Source organism: Protopterus annectens, chromosome 3.part1 (assembly GCF_019279795.1).
Source record: "Protopterus annectens isolate FY-2018-M chromosome 3.part1, PAN1.0, whole genome shotgun sequence".
Classification (NCBI taxonomy): domain Eukaryota; kingdom Metazoa; phylum Chordata; order Ceratodontiformes; family Protopteridae; genus Protopterus; species Protopterus annectens.
Genome location: NC_056732.1, coordinates 1009739441 through 1009759713, shown reverse-complemented (window position 1 = coordinate 1009759713; position 20273 = coordinate 1009739441). Strand labels below are relative to the sequence as shown.

Sequence of the window (20273 nt, the reverse complement as noted above, 5' to 3'; positions counted from 1 at the left end):
CTGGGAAAAACGTTCACTGATGTGAATATTTGATGAACTGCCATTCGCTGATTTATGTTCGATATCTTGCAGTTCGCTGAAGTTAGTTTACAGCAAAGTAATATAGACCCCCTTCTTCCATGGGACCTATACCTCCAATGTAAGGTATATCTACATGTTCTTGGACTTGATAAACCTTGATCTTTAATAAATAGCACCAAATATGCCCTCACCAAAATTCTTCTTAAATTGCTTAACCCAAGCTTAGCCACATGATTTGTTCCTAAATTGTAACATGCAGTGGTGATGTCCCTCTAAAAGGGTGATCTTGCCATGGGCCCAGGTAATTATAGTCCCATTAGTTTTACAAATCTGAACTGCAAAGATATGGAATGTATCATAACTGATGTTATCAGTTATGATATCAAAAGTCTCATTAAGTTAGACATATTAAAGGGAGAATCCTGCCTATTAAATCATTCTTTTTGAGAGGGTCACAATGGTTGTCGACACTCACCATACTGATCGCATAGTATAGCATGACCTAACCCAAACATTTGACACCATACTCCATGTGAACATTTTAAATGAGCTGAATGCTGTAGCCATAGATCATTATGTTGAAAGGTAGATAGCAAATTTGCTAAAAGAGAGAGTCATGTAATTCATTATTGCAGGTGTCCCATCTGAAAATAGGAAGGTAACCAGCAGAGTTCCTCAGACCTCTTTAATGTGGCCCTTCCTATTTAGCATTTACTTCTCTGATCTCCAAAATGAGAACCAGGACCCCTCTTTAAGTTTAGAGATGACTGCAAACAAGATGTTGTTGTTAAAACTCCCTTCTGATCCCCTGTACCTTTCAGAAAGAACTTATACTAGTTAATACTGGTATACAAAAAATAGGCGTAAATTAAACTTGCAAAAGTGTAGTATTGTTTCATTTGGCAAATTGTCCCTACCCACAAAATATAGTATATGCAGTACTCCCACTACTAAATGAAAATGTAACCAGGAACTTTGGTTAACAGTTCCCCTCTCTTTCAGTCACCATATGCCAGCTTTTAATCAGAAAATCATTGTACTGAGCACAACTTATAGCCAATGGTATGTAATCCAAAGTTAAAGATGTAATTGTTCCCTTATATTCAGCACTAAGACCAGTTACAGAGTACTTTGCCCTCTTAGAAGTATACCTCAGTCAACATCTCAAACAAATAGGGACACCCCAGAGGTTCCTAAGAAGATTTCAGTCTTAAAGATCCTGAGACACTGTAAGCTTTATCCCTGAAAAGGAATACTTTTAACACACAACATCATGCAGCTATTTAGTTCAGTACACAGACTGTCAAAGATTCTGGATGCAAACACATTATTAGAATAGTATCATGATATGGAATGTATCAAAATAGGAGAGATTCAACCTTATGGACAGATACAAGCCTTTTTATATCATCTGAATAGGAAAACCCCCACAAACTGGTTTGTATAAAGTTCAAAGCTTTCCCAACTGTGATAAAACACACACGTACATTTCTAAGGCTGAAAGGCGTAAACAGATAACAGGTATGCATATGGGAGGATTGCCTAAAACATTTCTTATGCTATTATCTTGACATGGTTTGTGTGTCTGTTTCAGCAATCTTATCTCAGATACATTCCATGCAAGTACAAGGTACATAACTTTCTTTCATGGTTACATGATTAAAAGAAACATTTACCATCTGCTTGCTAAGCTCTAATTAACTATTAAGAAAAGTCAAGCTATTCTTTTCAGATGGGAAAGAAAAATATGAAACTGTTGCAATAGTTTTAAACTAAAAGTGTATTAAAATAATATATCCATTACATCCTTTTAGCCAGTATCTTATACACTTTTGAGGGGTGATATATGCCTCGCCTACTTCGCCATTGGAGATCCTGTTGTTTTTGATCTCCACAAGTCTAACAGCTTAGCAAGCACCAGAGACCTAAGTCTTCATCAGTGGATAAATAGAACACAGTGGTGAGAGAGATTCATTACACAGCACCTCCCTCATCCCCTGGGATAAGCTACTCCAGCAAGTTAAGCAGAGTGATAAATTGTAAACCTTCAAACAGAACTTGGATGACTGGATGGGTACCCTCAAATTTACCCTGAGACTAATTAGCTTAGCTATCCTTAAGAATGGAGGTACAGCCTGAGGGCGGATATTGGCAAGATGTTAATAGTCATGAGACTAAATTAACTTGAAACTAGTATGAATCTTACGAATTACTGGTTTCACGTGCATTTGGAGAGGGTTCTATTGCATTTTTAAGTCAAATGCCTGAAATTTGTTAAGTTATGTTTCATCATTAATAATAGTATTGATTTGGCCTTGCACTATGAGCAACTCTTGCAGTGCTTACAGGTATTTGTCACTTGAAAATGGATCTACCTTTCTTGCTTTGTAATCCTACAAAATCAAAACTATATGATGAATGTTTAATATTGATTCATAACACATTGTGGCATGTGCAGGCTTATTTTACACAGAGTATTACAACTGATGCTTGCTGAACATAATCAACAACAGTTTGTCAAGGGTGATTTTGGACGTGCTTGTTTTAGTAACTAATGCTTGTTGGAGGATTTTATTTGAACTGAACCAGAAATATTTTGCATCTGTTCTTATGCTGCTTAAGTTTTTTTTTTTTTTTTTAGATATCTGGAAGAGTGAAGATGTTAGAGGCAGTTTATTATTAGCATTATGATTATTTTTTTTTTTTATCTAAATAAATTTCACAAAAACTGGATTCTGGAGTGCAACTCTTGAGATTCTAGGTTATGTATTTGCTATATGCATCACTTAGACCTCTAAATACACTAAATATTTGTTTGTTTGATTTCTAGGGGATGATTTCTCTCTAGCAGATGAAGACCTCCATAATCAGTTTACTCCTTCTCCTGTTCCTCTTTTAAAGAGTGAAAGACCAGACTCTGTAGAAACAGTAGCAACAGATCTCTGGCTGCGCACTGGATCATCAGACACATTAAAAAGGTTTATAGCTGGACAGTCGAAACATGAGAATTCTTCTGGGAATACACTAACCTTTAACTGGCAGGGAATGTCAACAGTCCATGGCTGACCTTTTCTAAAGCAGTTCCATTTGTGCCTTTTAACTCTGCTAGAGACCTAATCACTGTAGCACTTTTCTGTATTTATGTAAATGGTATCTGATTTTTTTCTGTTACATAATGCACTGTTAAAGTGAGTTTTCAGGAAAATTACCTTTGCACTGTACTGGTTTTACTTGACTGATATGTGCAGCTCTTTACACCATCCTTGAAAACCATGTAGTTTGTAATTTTTAACCAAAATGACACAAGCGCCACAGCAAAATATACATTAGACCATTAACCAGGCTCACTCAGTTTTCTAGTGTGACAAATTGCAGTACTGTACTGGCAGGTAGTGGGATAGTAACAATGTAGCATACCATTCATTCCACTTTTAGATGCCTACCCCAAACCTAAAATAGTTGTTCCAGTAAATCAAGTAATTTAGTAGTAGTATGATACCATTATGATAGAATATCTAAAATTGCTGTACAGTGGATCAGACTGTCAGAAAATAGGTTTGAGTATTGACAGCTTGTATTATTCATCTGAAGTGGCTTTTCATCTCTTTTCATGGTCATGCCCGTACAAAATCAATCTTTGACATAATATATTTTTGATTGAAATTCAACTAACCTTTGCATTAATAATCTTGAATAATTTTGGAATTCTAAACAAGCAAGTCAGATTTAGTCGGTTTGATTGCTTCTGCCACCTTTTTTCCCTTCTTACATTTTGACAGTTGTGAGCTATTTTAGAATCATACAGGCATTTATCTTGCCAAGAGGTGAGGACTGTGTGTCTCACCTAGTCCATTTCCTTCCCATACCAAACCTCATCCCACTCATCTTTATCTTGCCATTTTTGCCTCCCTTTTAACATAAGGTATTATGATTTTCTTTCAAGGCATTGCTTTTGCATCCAACATCTCTGCATAAATATATTGCCAGGTATTCCACACTTTTTAGTAAAGAAGTAGATTTTCAAATGTATTCTGAATTTACCCTCCTGAAATGTATTTGTATGTTGTTCCCTTGCTGTTGTGCATTCTTTTAATTTATAACTGCCACTTTCTAATAATTTACTCTTGTGAGGTATGTACAAGTCTGTCATACAATTAATGTTATTCATTCGTTCATTTTCAGTTAGCGACTTAATCCATTTCAAATTTAGAGGAGTTAGGGGTCAACAGGTCTTGAGTCCGGTGCCAGTATGTTGCGAGATGTACATAGACACTCACATCTTTGGGATTTGATAAGAAACCAGAGCACCCTGCAAAAAAAACATGGATACAAGGAGGATGTGTCATCTCCCTGCGGAAGGCACCCACCTGAGAATTGGGCCAGATAACCAAGCATTATGATGCAAAGATGCCAGCTAGTGTGTGTGTGTGTGTGTGTGTCTTTTGGCTTTTCCCGGTTAGGGGTCGCCACAGCGGAACTCCGGTCCGCTAATGATTGGCAGTAGATTTTTACGTGCCGAGTTGCCGGCCCTGACACACAACTTTCAATGAAGATACGCCCATTCATGCATGTCTCCACACAGAAGACGCTGTAGCTGAGAATCGAACAGGACAACGTCTTACTGTGAGGTGACAATGCTACCCAGCTAGTATGCTGCAGAAATGCTATCCATATTGTACAGTTCCCCTCCCAATTTCTACATAAAAAAAGATTGCATTATTACTCTGTCAGGCTTCACACTCACAGGCACTTCACAACTTCTGCAGTGCTGTATACATTTTCCACCAGTGTCTTTAAAATGTAATTGTCAGGAATGAATACTTCATCCCATTATGCTGTCTTCAGCTAGCTAAACAGACACACACAAAAACTCCTATCTCCATTCCTTTTTCTGTTGATACCTTCTCTACTTACCCTAAAGTACTACCAAATTTACCAGCTACTTTGTTGCATTGTTTCATTACTTTGAGGTACTATAGATTATTTTTCTTAGATTTTCCACCCTGATGATAAGAGCTGTTTTCACATTATTTACATAAGCACATGCTTAGGCGGGTTTTTATACCGAAGTGTAGTTCTTTTGCTGTCAGCCAGTACGACATGTCTTGGGTTTCTACATTTTTACCGTCCTGTTTGGTAATATTCATACATCTGTAACTTCTTGACAGAGATGCAGACCCTACCATTTAGCAATTGTGAAGTATCACTTAGAATTTAAAAACTTTGGTTTCAGTAGTTGTCCCAGAGTCAAGTCTGTTGCTTGTGTTTATAATTCCCTAAGAGAGTTGTTATTGCCTTCTGTTGCCTGTATTTAAACTCTCTCTCCAGGTTCCACACCTTAAGACAGTACTTAGCTGTCCATTTTCTAAGTCTCGTGTATCAAGACACCAAAAGCTTACTTCCTTTATCACCAAGTGTATCAGATTTATATTATCAATGTCCCTGTGAAGCCACACTGAAAGGGTATTTTTAGCTGGTAAGATTCATTAAACTCATTCATAAATGTGTGGGATTATGCCAGATATTTGACATTTGTTAATTAACTGTTTCAGTTTTTCTTTAGGAATGGTGTCCGTCACAGAAATTGTATGTTTAAAACAAAAGAGACTAAGGAATGTTTCAAAAGTAGTGGTTGCTTAATAACTGAGATTTAGTCCTCCAATATTAGAACTGTGAAAACAGCATTGATGTCTTGCACTTACAGACACGTTAGACTAAATCATAAATATGTATCACTCGTACATGAAAAAGATTTAATGTTGCCTGTACTACTGTAAATTATAAAGATATTTCTAAATATGTGTTAAATGTAAAATCTGTTTTCCAAAATGGCATCTGTAATAAGAAATTTAAAGCAATACAACATACTTTAAAAATGAGCATAATGCAGTTGCTTGCTGTTAGAATATGTAAATGTAATGTATTAATTATTTTTGTGTTATGGATGTCAACGTAGGCAGATAGGGCAATGATTCCTACATCCAATGTAAAGGTGGCTAAACCACGCTTTTTGACCAAAGAAAAGCCGTGGATATTTAATTTCAAGTGGACTTGTATTCAAGCTCTGAATGGCTGCAAATATTTATCTGCTGTACATGATAGGGTTACTGGTTTTCTTTCTGCTGAAATAAAGTATGTAACAGATGCTATTCTGCTGTAGATCATCTTGGATACACTGAATAATTTTGACTGAACTACCATTTTTCAAATTGTATTTTATGAATTGTGTTAAAGAGGTACCTCATTTATTTTTTTCTTTGTGTTTGCCTTTGCTGTTGATTGAAATTGTATGTAATTATTTTTAGCTAAAACATTAAAATAAATTATATTTTGGTACTCCCAAATGCTTTCTTTCATTACTCAGATACTGCTTTCTTTTATGAGCATATAGGTTCATGAAAGTTACTAGGCTAACGTCACTAGCCATTACAAGCCTAGCCATATTTATCCCGCGTTGCCTCAGTTGTAGGTGGTTAGGTGAGTGAAGTTCGCAGAGGTAAGGGTCTATGGTAGTTAATGACTTAGTCTGTCCAGGAGGGTCATGGGCTCCACCCCAGGAGTGAATTTGTGGTCACCCATCCAGTGATCTAGGTTGTGTTTGATGAGGGTAAGGGAGGGGCTCCATTTCAGGTGAATTGCAAGCTCGTTCCAGAGAAGTGGCAGTCACTGGGAAGATGTATCTATCTCTCCAGCATGACCTGTTCATGTCAGAGGCTAGGTTAAGATTCCTGGAGCTAGTAACCCTCATGCAGTTTGATTTATGAATGTGTAGTATTTCCATCAGGGCTGGGTCAGAGACTGCCCTGTAAGCTAGGCATAAGCCACCCCTTATCAACCTATAAGAGACAGAATACAGTGACAGGACTTTCAGTCTTTCTGCATAAGACTTGTTTTGTGTAACCTGTAATTTCTTGGTGAGAAATCTCTGGGGTCTCTCCAGTTGTTGCAGGTGTCTGGTGAGGTACATGCAGAAGGGAACATTCTCCTCTATTACTGGTCTGATGAGAGCTGAGTATAATGGAATTATAACATCCTTGGATCTAGATGCAATGCCTTTACTTATGAGATGTGCCACCTAGGATTTTCTTACTACTGTGGAGACACAGTGGTCAAAGTTCAGGTTGCTGTCAAACTGAGTACCCAGATCATGTACCACTGGGTCTTCACTTAAGGGGGTGCTGTCTATACTGTTATTAGCAGGGATGTCAGCTTTTCCAAAGGGAATAATAATGAATTTTTGCATTTAGCTTTAATCCATGGCTTTGGCACCAGTCATTTGTCTGTGTTAACCCTGTCTGTGGTATATTAACATAGTTTAGGGACTCCATGATTGTTCCCAGTTTGCAATAGTCAGCGAAATTGGTCATCTACAGGCTGTCCAAGTTTCCCTGGACTTATGAGAAATAAATTCTGAATAGTAAGGGGCCCAGCACAGAACCCTGTGGCATGCTGCTGGTTACTGGTGTTTTGTTAGAGTTGAAGTCACCCACCTTTACAGTATTTGTCCTGTCAGTGAGCCAGTTGGCTACCCATCTGGTAATGTAGGGGTTAATTCTCAATTGGGAGAGTTTCTAATACCAGAGGTGGGGGATTGTGTCAAATACCTTGTGTAGGTTTTTCCCTTGTCCAGAGACTTGGTGAATTTCTCGAAGAAGCCAACCACGTTTCAAAGGCATTCTACATTTAATGAATCCATATTGGGTTAGATCCAGAGTTTGGAGATCACCTATGTCCTTGTTAATAAGGTCCATAATGATTCTTTCCATAGCCTTGCAGATGACTCTAGTCAAGCTAATGGGTCTGTAGTTCCCAAGGTCAATTATTGGTCCCCCTCTGTGCAGAGGGACTACTGTTGCTGTCCTCCATTTCGCCGGAACATAGCCAGTTCACAGGCAGAGGTTAAACAGGAATCCAAGTGGGTCTGCTAGGTCATGTTTTAAGTTGTTTAAAAGGCTACCTGATATGTTGTCTGGTCCCATTGATGCCATGTTTTTGGCCTTGAAGAGCACTGAGATGACCTGCTCTCTTGAGATAACAGGCTGAGGAATGGTGGCAGGTATACTTTTGGGGATGACTGGAGGAGACAGTGGAGTAATGTTTACTCCAAATCTGTCAGCAAGGAGGTTGGCTGTTACTTTTACTTGAGTATGGATGGTACTATATACAACTAGTTCAGTGCATAGCTGAGTATTCCCTTTTAGATTTCAGATGTAGTTAAAGAATGCCTTGTAACTATCCTTAGCTAGGGAGGCTATTTTTGCTTCATAATTAGCTTTGTAGGACTTGACACGATATCTAATTTGTTTGTTGAAGCTAGAAAGGGAATTCTTTCTTTGCTGAGCCGGTTCATTATGGTTCTTGAAGATTAGCTTCTTTCTCTTGTTGTGTAGCCTATTTATACTAGAGTCCACAGGGGTGTCTTATTTTTTTGGCAAGACCTGGTTTTAATCCAGTTCTATACAGCTGCTTAGATGGTTAATACAGGGCAATGGTGTACACCTCTGCATAGGAGTCCGAGTTGTTTGCATGCAAGGGGTTTTGAAACTTCTTATACCATCACTTACTAGGAGACAATTTGTCTTTGAACAATTCTTAAGCATTTTTGAGCTTGATAGTATAGCTGGTCTTATAATTACATTGAACGAGACTGATTTATGGTGTGATCCTACCAGGGCGGACATCACACAAGGGGGTACAATGCTGTCCCATGTTAGTGCATACTATGTCCAGCATATTTGAGTCTCTTGTGGGTGTGCTGAGTATTTGCATTAACAAAGTCCAAGAACCTCTGAGCCAGCACGTTTGTGGTCCTGTATGTTTCCCAGTCAATGGTAGGATAATTTAAAATCGCCCATTAGTAAAGTGTAATGGTTTATGGCAAGTGACTCTAATTAAGTCCAGGTATGCGGTATGCTTTTCTTGTTTCATTGTGGGGGACCTATAGCTAGTTATGATGTGGTAGGGGGCATTGCCTATAGTTAACTGGACATGGAGAAGTTCAAGTGAGTCATACATGTTAGAACACTCTCTCTCTGTATACTTATCCTTAATGAAGCTGGATGCACCATCTCCTTTGGTTCTTCCACTCTCAGTTTGTGGCCTGAACATATGAAAGGCATTGTAGCCCTGTGCAGTTGGGGTACTGTTTGGGAGTTTGAACTATGTCTCAGTGACTGCAAAGACGTCAACATCTTCCAAAGTGAGGAGTGCTTCCAAGGAGTGCAGTTTTTTGTTTAGACTCCTGCATTAAGCAGCAGGAACTTGAGTTTATCTAGAGAGGATTTTGTTATGTGGGGAGGTTTGGTTATTTTGACACTGCCTAAAAAAGGCACAATAAGGGTAGCTAATGCCTTTGCCAGTATCCGAAAGCCTAGAGGAGATAGGTGCAGACCATATCTGGCAAAGCAGCCTGGCCTGTCAACCATGTCTTCCCAGATTGACAGATATTAGATCCCCTTGGACTGATACCAGAAGCTAAGCCAGTTGTTAAAGTCAATTCTTTTTGGTTTGTATTGTGACATTATCCTTGGAGAAGGTAGAATGCTGCTTAAGGCTAGGCTTATAGCTGCCTGTGACATAGAATTTGAGAGCTTAGTCATATCTGTCTTCATATAGTCCCAATGAGGTACATCTGTCTCATTCACCCCCGCATGAACTATGATGGAGTCATTCCGATACTTGTGGTTGACTGATTTGAGTGCTTGAGTGACTTGATGAAACCTGGCAGGCAGCTAACCATAACTGTTACCTGCTCCTTATCCAGCCTGGAGAGGGGAACATCCATTTGTCTCACAATAGAGTCACCTTTGACCAATACATTAGGCTTTGTGGTGTAACACTTTATGGGGTTATTTGCTGAGACACTGGTGTATATGTTGTGTGGTGTGGTTGTTTTTTTGCATTATGTGTGTAAGTGTTTTTCGTTTAGAAGGCCACTGATCTTTTGGTAAGTTACTAGTGAGCACCTATTTAGTGTGGTGTGAAGTGTGTGTGTGTGTGTGTGTTGACAACCTGTTTGGCATTTGAGTTGTCCTTATATGAGATTCTTGCCTCCAGTTTCATACTGAAACTACATATCTCACATAAAGTGTTTGTTTCTGGAGAATAAGTGGTTGTCAGTATACATGAGACAATTGCTACATTGCTTCAGGATGTTCATGTCCATCAGGCTGGCCATAGAAATGATGGGAAACTGTTTGTCCATGATAACAGGTTCTTACTGTATGCTTTGCTAGGGAAGGGAATGGGTTATTTTGACAGGACTGTGCTGATAGCACTGAGATTGCAAGAGGGACCTATATTTTGTATAGGCTAAGATTGATCAATAAGGCAGTGCTGCTCCTAGAGCAGCAGAAAAGGCTTAGGATGGTTTCACTGACAGCTGTTTAGGGAAAAATTGAGCTTCTAGGGTTTTGCATCTATACAGGACACTGCCAACCAGCACTGAGCGAAGAGCAGCACCACGCAAATGTGGTGCTTAAACACAAGCAAAGAGAAACAACTTTTAAGCTAACTACCAACCAGGAAAGCACACAAAAAGACATTTCACCAGCAAATCCCCAACTTAAACAGGTTAGATCAGTGCACTTCTGCCACAAAGGTGCAGTAACACACCTCCTTAATGTAGAATAGCTGGTTTGGAGACAAATTGTAACAAGACCACTACCTACCTACAACTACCAGATACAATATGTGTAGTGCAATTTACTTAAAGCATCATTACATTGTTTTTGCTATAAAGTGCAAAAATAACCGCAAATAGCTTAAGAAACTGTTAAAGTGCAGTCGCCATTTATAAGAGAAGTGCAAAAATACTTACTTTTATTTTTGTCTTCTCAGTAGCGGATTGCTCCAGGTGAAAGCAGATTCTCAGAAATCAATAGCAAAGTCATCAAATGATGAGCACCTCTGAGTATCTATGCCAAAGCCTCTGCAAGTGCGAGACTTAAATGCGAGCAAAGAGGAACATGTTTTAAGCTAACTAACAATAAGCAAAGCACACAATCAGCCTTCCGCCAGCAGTCCCCAACTCAGACAAGTTAGATCAGCACACTTCTGCCACAGGGGTGCAGAAAAATACCCTCTTAATGTAGATTAGCTGGTTTGGAGCCCAAATGTAACAAGACCATACAAACTACATACAAGAGCCCAATAACTAACATATACAATGTAATGCAGTGCAAAGCAGCAGACAGTACCATATTTTGAAACTGCTGAAGTACAGTCACAGTACATAACAGAAGTGCAAAAAAAAATACTTTTAACCCTTTTGTGTGTTTCCCAGCACAGACAGACAAGGTAAACACCAACTGCAACTAGATAAATAATCCCAGTCCTCCTAATGTAAAAGCACAGTAAAGGAGTGTCTGAAGTGAAATGTTACCACAAACTTAAAAGATACAAAATGCTACCACAAACAACCTTAAAGATATGGATACAGCAATGTACATTAAATAGCTTATAAAAGTGTGATTATTCAATCAAATTACTTTGCTTTGTATAAATGAGCCAAGAGCCAATTGTACAGAATTTGCAAAGGCTCTAAAAAATAAGATAAGCTGAGTAATAAGGTCTCCAGCCAATAAAACTACATTCAGAAATCTCAAGTGTTTCCCCAACCTAAATAGACCAGGCTACCTCCCAGTCTACAGGATGGAAAATCCACTGACCTCTATGTCAAAGTAAGTGCTTGCTAGAGTTTAAAAATATCTGCTTTATGGAATATTGATGTTTGTTATTCTGCAGCACTTTTTTGTGTATGTGCTGCTTAACACTGAAGAAGAATTAATCTTGCCACATATTACTTAAGTAACTGTGCTGAACATGCTGTGACTACACATAATCAAAACTGTGATATTTTAGAGCTAGTTAATCAACATTAAAGACAAACACCTCTCCTGAAGCACATAAATGAGACAGCTTACACAGGTTAGCAGTTAACATTTTCTAAGTGCATATGTTTCCTTAGTTTTTTTTTCTCTCTCTCTCTAATCTGTGGAAGTACAATTGCTGCTGATTTTCCTTCATTTACCTAGTAAGGCAGACTTTGTGCAGGTGAACATTCTCCACAGAAGGCTTGGGGAGCTGTGTGATTATCTTCAAAATTTCATGCATTATTCCCCACAGGTAATTTTCATTGTGAAAGAATTATATCCATCTGAACCTGGCCTGATTTCTGCACTACCTGTTTTTGAGTGCACTACATTGCAAACGTTTTGTGACAGATCCTTGTTTGTTTTATTAGGAGGGTACATAGATTGATCCAGGAAAAAAAAGTGTTACCCTTGGCTTGAGCCATAAGCAAGAAATACAGAGAGGGGTATGGCATGCACTAGAGCAGTAGAGGATTAAAACTGACAAATGCAGTGGAAAATCAGGACAAAGATGATTCATCATCAGTAATACAGCCAAACAAAGCAATTTACACATTTATGTGGAAATAAAACACAGCAGCAACAAAGCACAGAGAGTAGTTCTTAGCCAGCAATGTCACAGCAATACTTGTTGCTGGCTTTTCCATGGCTAAAAAGTGACATGCATGCACACATACTCAAAGTCCATTATAATGAATCATAAACCAAACTCTGTGTCAGTTGATCAAAAAAATTGCTCCCCTAAATGGCCACTGCAGTAGTCACAGACAATGTCTTTGTAGAGGAGCTTAAATCAGTGCTTCCATGATACATGGAGACTTCCACTCTTTTCCATTTTCCAGTAGGATCTCCAAATTTTCTTCTGTTGTATCCATTGTATCAACAGTGCTATCTAGTAGACTGGCATTAATCGTTTTGATGAATGTTCTCCTGATCTTCAGATAGCAGTTTTCTGTGTCAACAGCTTGTCTGTCAGTCAGGTCAGTGGTGGCAATGTCTTCAATGACAGTTCTGCAGATGTTAGGCCCAGTACTGCAGGTCAGTGCAATAGAACTGAGCTTGGTGCTGAGTTTCCAGTGCCAGTTTTGATGCATCCACCTTTCAGCCATTGGCAGCAATGCCCATAGGTCTCCAGTGCAATGTCAGGTCTGATGTTCACGCTAAAATTGCAGTCAACTCTGCATTTTCTTCCTTCAATATCCAGAGAGAAGGTTGTCATCCAGCAGCGTTGCAGAGGGTCGCAAGGGCTGTACAGGGTCTTTATTTATTTGTCATCGTTTAGGATGACATTGGTGATCAAGAAGAGGAGGATGAGTGTGAGGGTAGCACCAAGGATCAAGTGGTGGAAATTGAAAAAGGGTAATTGTGAGGTGATGTTCAGGGAAGAGTTTGTTCAGGGTAGAGTTAAGACAGGCACTGGGTGGCAGTGAAGAGTTACCGAATAGCTGGGTAACTACAGCAGAGCTAGTAAGAGAGATGGCTAGAAAGGTGCTTGGTGTAACATCTGGAAAGAAGGAGGAGGACAAGGAAACCTGGTGGTGGAATGAAGAAGTACAGGAGAGTATACAGAGAAAGAGGTTGGCGAAGAAGTGGGATTGTCAGAGAGATGAAGAAAGTAGACTATTATAAGGAGATGAGGTGCATGGCAAAGAGAGAGGTGGCGAAGGCTAAGGATAAGGCATATGAAGAGTTGTATAAAAGGTTGGACACTAAGGAGGGAGAAAAGGATCTGTACCGATTGGCTAGACAGAGGGACCGAGCTAGTAAAAATGTGCAGCAGGTAAGGGTGATAAAGGATAATGAGGGAAATGTACTCAAGCATGGAGAGTGTGTTGAGCAGATGGAAAGAGTACTTTGAGGGGCTAATGAATGAAGAGAATAAGAGAGAGAGAAGGTTGGATGATGTGCGGATAGTGAATCATGAAGTGCAGTGGATTAGCAAGGAGGAAGTAAGGATAGCTATGAAGAGGATGAAGAAAGGAAAGGCTGTTGGTTCAGATGACATACCTGTGGAAGCATGGAGGTGTTTAGGTGAAATGGCAGTGGAGTTTTTAACTAGATTGTTTAATGAAATCTTGGAAGGTGAGAGGATGCCTGAGGAATGGAGAAAAAGTGTTTTGGTACCGATTTTTAAGAATAAGGGTGATGTGCAGAGCTGTAGTAACTACAGAAGGATTAAATTGATCAGTCACATCATGAAGTTATGGGAAAGAGTAGTGGAAGCTAGGTTAAGAAGGGAAGTGATGATTAGTGATCAGCAGTATGTTTTCATGCCAGGAAATAGCACTATAGATGCGATGTTTGCTCTGAGAGGGTTGATGGAGAAGTACAGAGAAGGTCAGAAGGAGATGCATTGTGTCTTTGTGGATTTAGAGAAAGCATATGACAGGGTACCTAGAGAGGAGTTGTGGTATTGTATGAGGAAGTTGGGAGTGTCAGAGAAGTATGTAAGAGTGGTACAGGATATGTACGAGGGTAGTATGACAGTGGTGAGGTCTGCGGTGGGAGTGATGGATGCGTTTAAGGTGGAGGTGGGATTGCATCAAGGATCAGCTCTGAGCTCCTTCTTATTTGCAATGGTGATGGACAGGTTGACAGACAAAATAAGACAGGAGTCTCCATGAACTATGATGCTATGATGTTTGCAGATGACATTGTGATCCGTAGTGAAAGTAGGGAACAGGTGGAGGAGACCTTGGAGAGGTGGAGTTATGCTCTAGAGAGAACAGGAATGAAGGTCAGCAGGACTAAGACAGAATATATGTGTGTGAATGAGAGGGTGGATAGAGGAATGGTGAGGATGCAGGGAGTAGAGGTGGCGAAGGTGGATGAGTTTAAATACTTGGAATCAATAGTTCAGAGTAATGGTGAGTGTGGAAGAGAGGTGAAGAAGAGAGTACAGGCAGGATGGAGTGGGTGGAGAAGAGTGTCAGGAGTGATTTGTGACAGATGAGTACCGGTAAGAGTGAAAGGGAAGGGTCTACAAGAGGGTAGTGAGACCAGCTATGTTATTTGGGTTGGAGACAGTGGCATTGACAAAAAGGCAGGAGTCAGAGCTTGACATGGCAGAGTTGATGTTAAGATTTGCACTGGGTGTAACGAGGATGGATAGGATTAGGAATAAGTATATTAGAGGGTCAGTCCAGGTTGGAAAGTTTGGAGACAAAGCCAGAGAGGCAAGATTACATTGGTTTGGACATGTACTGAGGAGGGATGCAGAGTATATTGGGAAAAAGATGCTAAGGATGAAGCTGCCAGATAACAGGAAAAGAGGAAGGCCTAAGATAAGGTTTATGGATGTGGTGAGAGAGGATATGCAGGTGGTTGGTGTGACAGAGCAAGATGCAGAGGACAGGAAGAAATGGAAACAGTTGATCTGCTGTGGTGACCCCTAACGGGAGCAGCCAAAAGAAGAAGAAGATTGTTTACTGGGAAAGTCCTACTGGGTAGTACCCATTTTCAGAAGAGGCCTGGGGAGAAAAGCTCCATTTTTTTGCATTGCATTATACTTAGTTCCAGTTAAACACAGAGTAGTTACATTTCTATTCACATTTATACACATTCTGTGATTTTATAGAGGTAGATGTTATTAAAAAGAAAGCCCATGTGCAACTTAGTGGATTGTAAAGGCAGCAGTTATGTATAAAAATGATTTTGTCATTTTAATGAGAGGTTGAAAGTGTTCTGTTTAAGGAAAGTATTTGGAGAGTATCGTACAGTGAGCACAAGGTCTTAACCTGGTGATGAGCACATGCAGGACCAGGATTGGTTAAGATGTTGTTTAAGCAGTGGTTTAAAACTGTTGAGTTTGTCAGAGAGTTTTATTTGTGTGGAGATACTGTTTCAGAGTTTAGCAACACGTTGGGAGTAGAGTGAGTCTCCTACAACATCATTTGACTTATTTGTGAGTACTAAGACTTTGTTACTAGAATGGAGGTCCCTTGCTGGACAGGAGAGCAGTAATATGTTTTGTAGTGCAGGGCAATTTTCTGGATGCTAAATGAGTTTGTGTGCTGTAGTTAGTTGTCAATATGTTAGGTAGTTGCGCATCTCAAGCCAGTTTAATTGCTTTAGGCTATGACAATGGTGGGTCATAAGAGGGAGATTGGTGGCAAACTTGACTATTTTATTGTAACAGGAGGTGAGTTTCTTTGAGTATTGTTTACGTTTGTTAGGGTAGTGGTGGCTTGTAAGAGAGTTGTCATTAAGAAGCTGGTGGCTAGAGTTTTTCTTGCAATATCTGTATGGAATCCATTGATCCTATAAAGGGAACCTAGTTTCTGATGTGTAGATTTAATGGTGTACAGTATATGCTTGTCATATTTGAGGTGGTCATCTATTACTACACCTGGAAGTTTACTGTGAGTTACATTTTCAAAGACAGTATTATTTGCTGACTTTATGGTGAAAGAATGTTTTTGATGTTGGTAACTGTTTGAGGTAAAAAGCATTAACTTGGTTTTCTTGGGGTTGAGTTAGGCTATTTGATTCTTTAAACCAGGTTTCTACAGAGGTAAAAGATTTTTGGGTAATGTCTTGGAGCTTATTTATTGTCAAGGCTGCTCATGTTAATGTTGAGTTGTGTGTGTACTAAACTAAGCTACTATAGTGAGTGGAGGTGTGGAGCTTATTAATAAATATATCAAATAGGAGAGGACCCAGGATAGTGCCTGAGGGACACTTATAGTAACCAGTTGAAGGAATGTAGGTTTGTTGCCATTTAATGACTTGTTGCCTTTCAGATATACAACTAAGTAACTACAAGAAGGAGTTTTTGCATGAAATCGCAGTATTTTTTGTATTTTCCTTGGACCCTTTCCTTAGATTAGGCAGAAAGCAGACTTGCAAGAGGACGACATTGACACACCCAACAAATCGCCCACACCTGAAGGTGAAGATGAGGATGCCAGCTCCGATCTTCACTAGATAACCCAAAATTTAAGAAGAACTTAAAGATGAGGCAGAAAGACAGTGGAAGAGGCTTTTCAGACCTCTCGGCCATCTTAGGTGATCCTACCAGTGGTGAAGATCCTCTAACTGGCCACCAATACCATATGAGACAACCCTCATACTAAGTGCTGCCAAACCCAGGAAAGCTGACGGGATCCTCTAGCTTCCTAAAGACTGGAAGTGTTGATTACAAACCCTAAAGCCTGATTTAGTCACTGAAGCAACAGTCATTAAGAAAGTTATGTGTGAGGAGTCCTGCAGTCTCTCCCCAGTAGAAAGTATAGGGCTAGAGATCAAGTTGGGAAGTATGTTCCTGTGTTCTCCACATTCTCATTGAAGGTCACAGCCTGCATGTCACATATGATTCAGTTCCAGTGACAGCCAGTTAAATAACTGCAGGAGTCATTATTTCAACTCATCCTTTTTTGGTCCAGAAGTGAAATCCCACCTACAGACCATAGAAGAAATGGGCAAAACTCTTACAACTGTTGGTGATGTTTCATCCTCCCATCCACCCCTTTTATATGGCTTAGGCATGGCCATCAACAACAGAAGCAAAGGTCTGGAAGTAGCCAAGATCACCTTGCCAGTTTCCCAAATACATCCTTCCAGAGTAAGGAGTAACTGGCAGTAACAGAAAAAACACAGCTCCTACTGATGGGCAGCATCAAAATCTCTGAAGCCTTGCCTGACTCTGGATGCATTCAAGAACCATTTGTCCTTCCACTTATCTGCTTGCTAGATATTGTACAGGATATGTGGATAAAGGCACCAATGTCCAGAGTGTACACAGTCCCATTTCACACGTCCCTTTAACCCATCTCCTTACTGTTGGTCAACATTTTACCCGATCAGAAAAAAGATTGTGGCTGAAAAGAGGTCTTAAACTATCTAACAAAAAGAGATCTTGAAGAGATCCTACCTGACCAAAGTGGGTTAGGGTGCTACTCCATTCTTCTCTTTTGGTACCAGAGGAAGCAAATGACCTCAGGCCTGTCCTGGACTTAAGCAGCTTACACAGATTTCATTCCAAAATAAACATTTTAGATGGTCATGGTATGGTTTATCCTTCCATGCTTGCAAAAAGGAAAATAGATGTGCTCCCCAGACCTCACAGATGTTTACCTCTACATAAGGATATCAAAGGAGTTGGAGATAGCTACCAATTCAAGACTCTCCTATTTGGTCTTATCTCAGCTCAAGGGTGTTCCCTAAATGTATTTATGTAGCTTAGGTGAACCAGTAATTGCAAGAGATGAAAGTGTTCCACTGTGTGGAAGAGTGGTTCCTAGCTGCTTCCTCACTGAACAGGTTAATGTCTGTTGTGTCCCTGGTGAGTTTGTTTCACTCCTTAAGGATCTCAGTGAGCACTGCAATCACAGCTGGAGTCGCCTCAGTTGCTTACTTAAATAGGCAGACGTCTAGCCACAGTTTCATGCAGAGCTTAGTTACCCACAGATAGGATCCCTACTTGTTCAATGTCCAGTCTCTAAACTCATTCACTTGCAGATGAACAGATCTAATCAATAGAGGCAATACAGTACTCCTGTGAGTACATAGGTCATAAGTCTCAGATCCAGTGTCCCAGCAGGTGAAGGTACCCAGAACCTGCAAATCACATCAGTCACATCTGAAGTGGTGGTTGCACTCACTAAATGTGACACTGCACTAGAGACCCCATTTCAGCTGGCAACCCCTATTAGCGGCTGTCTGCATAGCTACCTCTGCAGTAGGTTAGAGATGGCTTGTCAAAGGCAGACTGGCTAAGGTGCATGGTTACACTGAATGTGCAGATTGCATATCAGTATTTTGGACACATTGGCAATCTTTTTCACATTTCTAGCCTTCAGGATTCTGCACCATACAGTGCGATAGCTGTACACACTGAAAACATGGCAGTAACTTGTTATATAGCAGCATGCAAAGGGAAACCCACTCCAGACCATTATGTTGAAACGTAGTGAGGGCTTGAGAAGCCACTGAAATGCAGCTGCTTTCTGTTAGCAAAGTAAGTTTCATAAGAAGCCGCCTCAGCAGTGGACAAGTTGTCACTGCCTTCTGATGCTACATAAATGAACCCTGAATCTGTCAGTAGCACAGAGATTGGACTAAGTGCAGCAGCTTTTTTCCATTCTTCCCTCCACTGGGACAACACCTCAATTATGCTCTCATCCAGAAATGGTCCTCTGGACACCTTTGTGCTTTTTTCCACTTTTGTCTGATGATGATGATGATGATCATCCAGAAAGCCAAGCAACACAAGTCCAATGTCAGTGTTATAGCTTCATTTTGTCCTCAACATGTTAATTTCCTTGCTCATGTCTTGGCTCTTGAAGAAGTCTCCAGCTTGAGACCCTTCAAGACCCTTCTGTCCCGTTCCTCTAGCAGTCGCTAACTGTCCAGTTTCATTAATGGCCAGGAACCCTGCCTTTCCAGGCAGAGTTTTTTCAGATTCTTACATCTTCACAAAAGCCCAGTGTTAAGAAATTGTTTAAAAGTAAAAGGACACACACTCTTGTGTTTTACCTTAATCTTGAGGACTTGACCCTTTTCGAGCTTCAATAGTATCTTAAATATCTTCTGCAAATCTTTGCAGTTCTCAGCTTCTTATTTGTAAAAGTACACTTAACTGCTGTATTGGATTTTCCATCAGGGTTCAGATTTCATGTCTTTACTTTCCATAAAAGTATGTAAAACCTTTAAAAAAACTTTCTTTGAAAGCCTCTTGTTAAAGATCTGTTCTGAAATAGCATTAGTATTTTTGTGCTGGAGAAATTCATATTTCCCCTTTTGAACCAGCATTGTCTACAGAATTTATTTTTTTTATCCTGGGAAACTCTCTAGTGGCCTTCACCTCAGCCAGAGAAATTTCAGAACTGCAAGCCATATCAATTCATTCTGCTTAGCTAGTTATCTGTAGGGATCTAGTGTCAATAATTACCTATACCTTTATGTCTAAGGTAGCTATGGAGTCTTATCTTAACTAATTAATGCATTTAATATTCTTCTTCCGCAAATGTAATAAAAGAGTGAATCTGCTCCATTGTATGGATGCTTCTAGACAATTTCTGTGGAGACTAAACTAAATCCATCAGCAAGGATCATCAGGGGTTCATATCCATTTCTTAAAATAAATTTGTATAGTACTAAAGTAACCATAGCTAAGTGGTAGACTGTATTCCATTTAGGAAAATGTAATAAGCACTTAGTGTCCTGATGTTGATGAGACTTGATCTCTTCTTGGCAGAAGCAAAAAAATAAAAAAAAATAATTATGTACTTATAATGGTAGATTGGCATTACTAGGTTCTTTATTGGTAGCATACCCGTTCTTCACCCTAAAGGTTTGTCTTTATGTTTTGGACACTTTGCACAGCACACTACAGATATAGCTAGGAAGATCACATGACAGTGAATTATGTGTGAAGGG

General features: G+C 39.7%; 1 protein-coding gene across 1 annotated transcript in view; it reads left to right on the top strand.

The window, feature by feature from the left end:
* CSPP1 (centrosome and spindle pole associated protein 1) overlaps positions 1-4508 on the top strand; it is a 2775649-nt gene extending 2771141 nt beyond the window's left edge. Inside the window, exon 25 of the mRNA XM_044066267.1 lies at positions 2852-4508. Coding sequence (XP_043922202.1) covers positions 2852-3087 — 236 coding nt within the window. The 3' untranslated portion in view covers positions 3088-4508. The remainder of the gene's footprint in view (positions 1-2851) is intronic.
* Positions 4509-20273: the final 15765 nt, after the last annotated feature.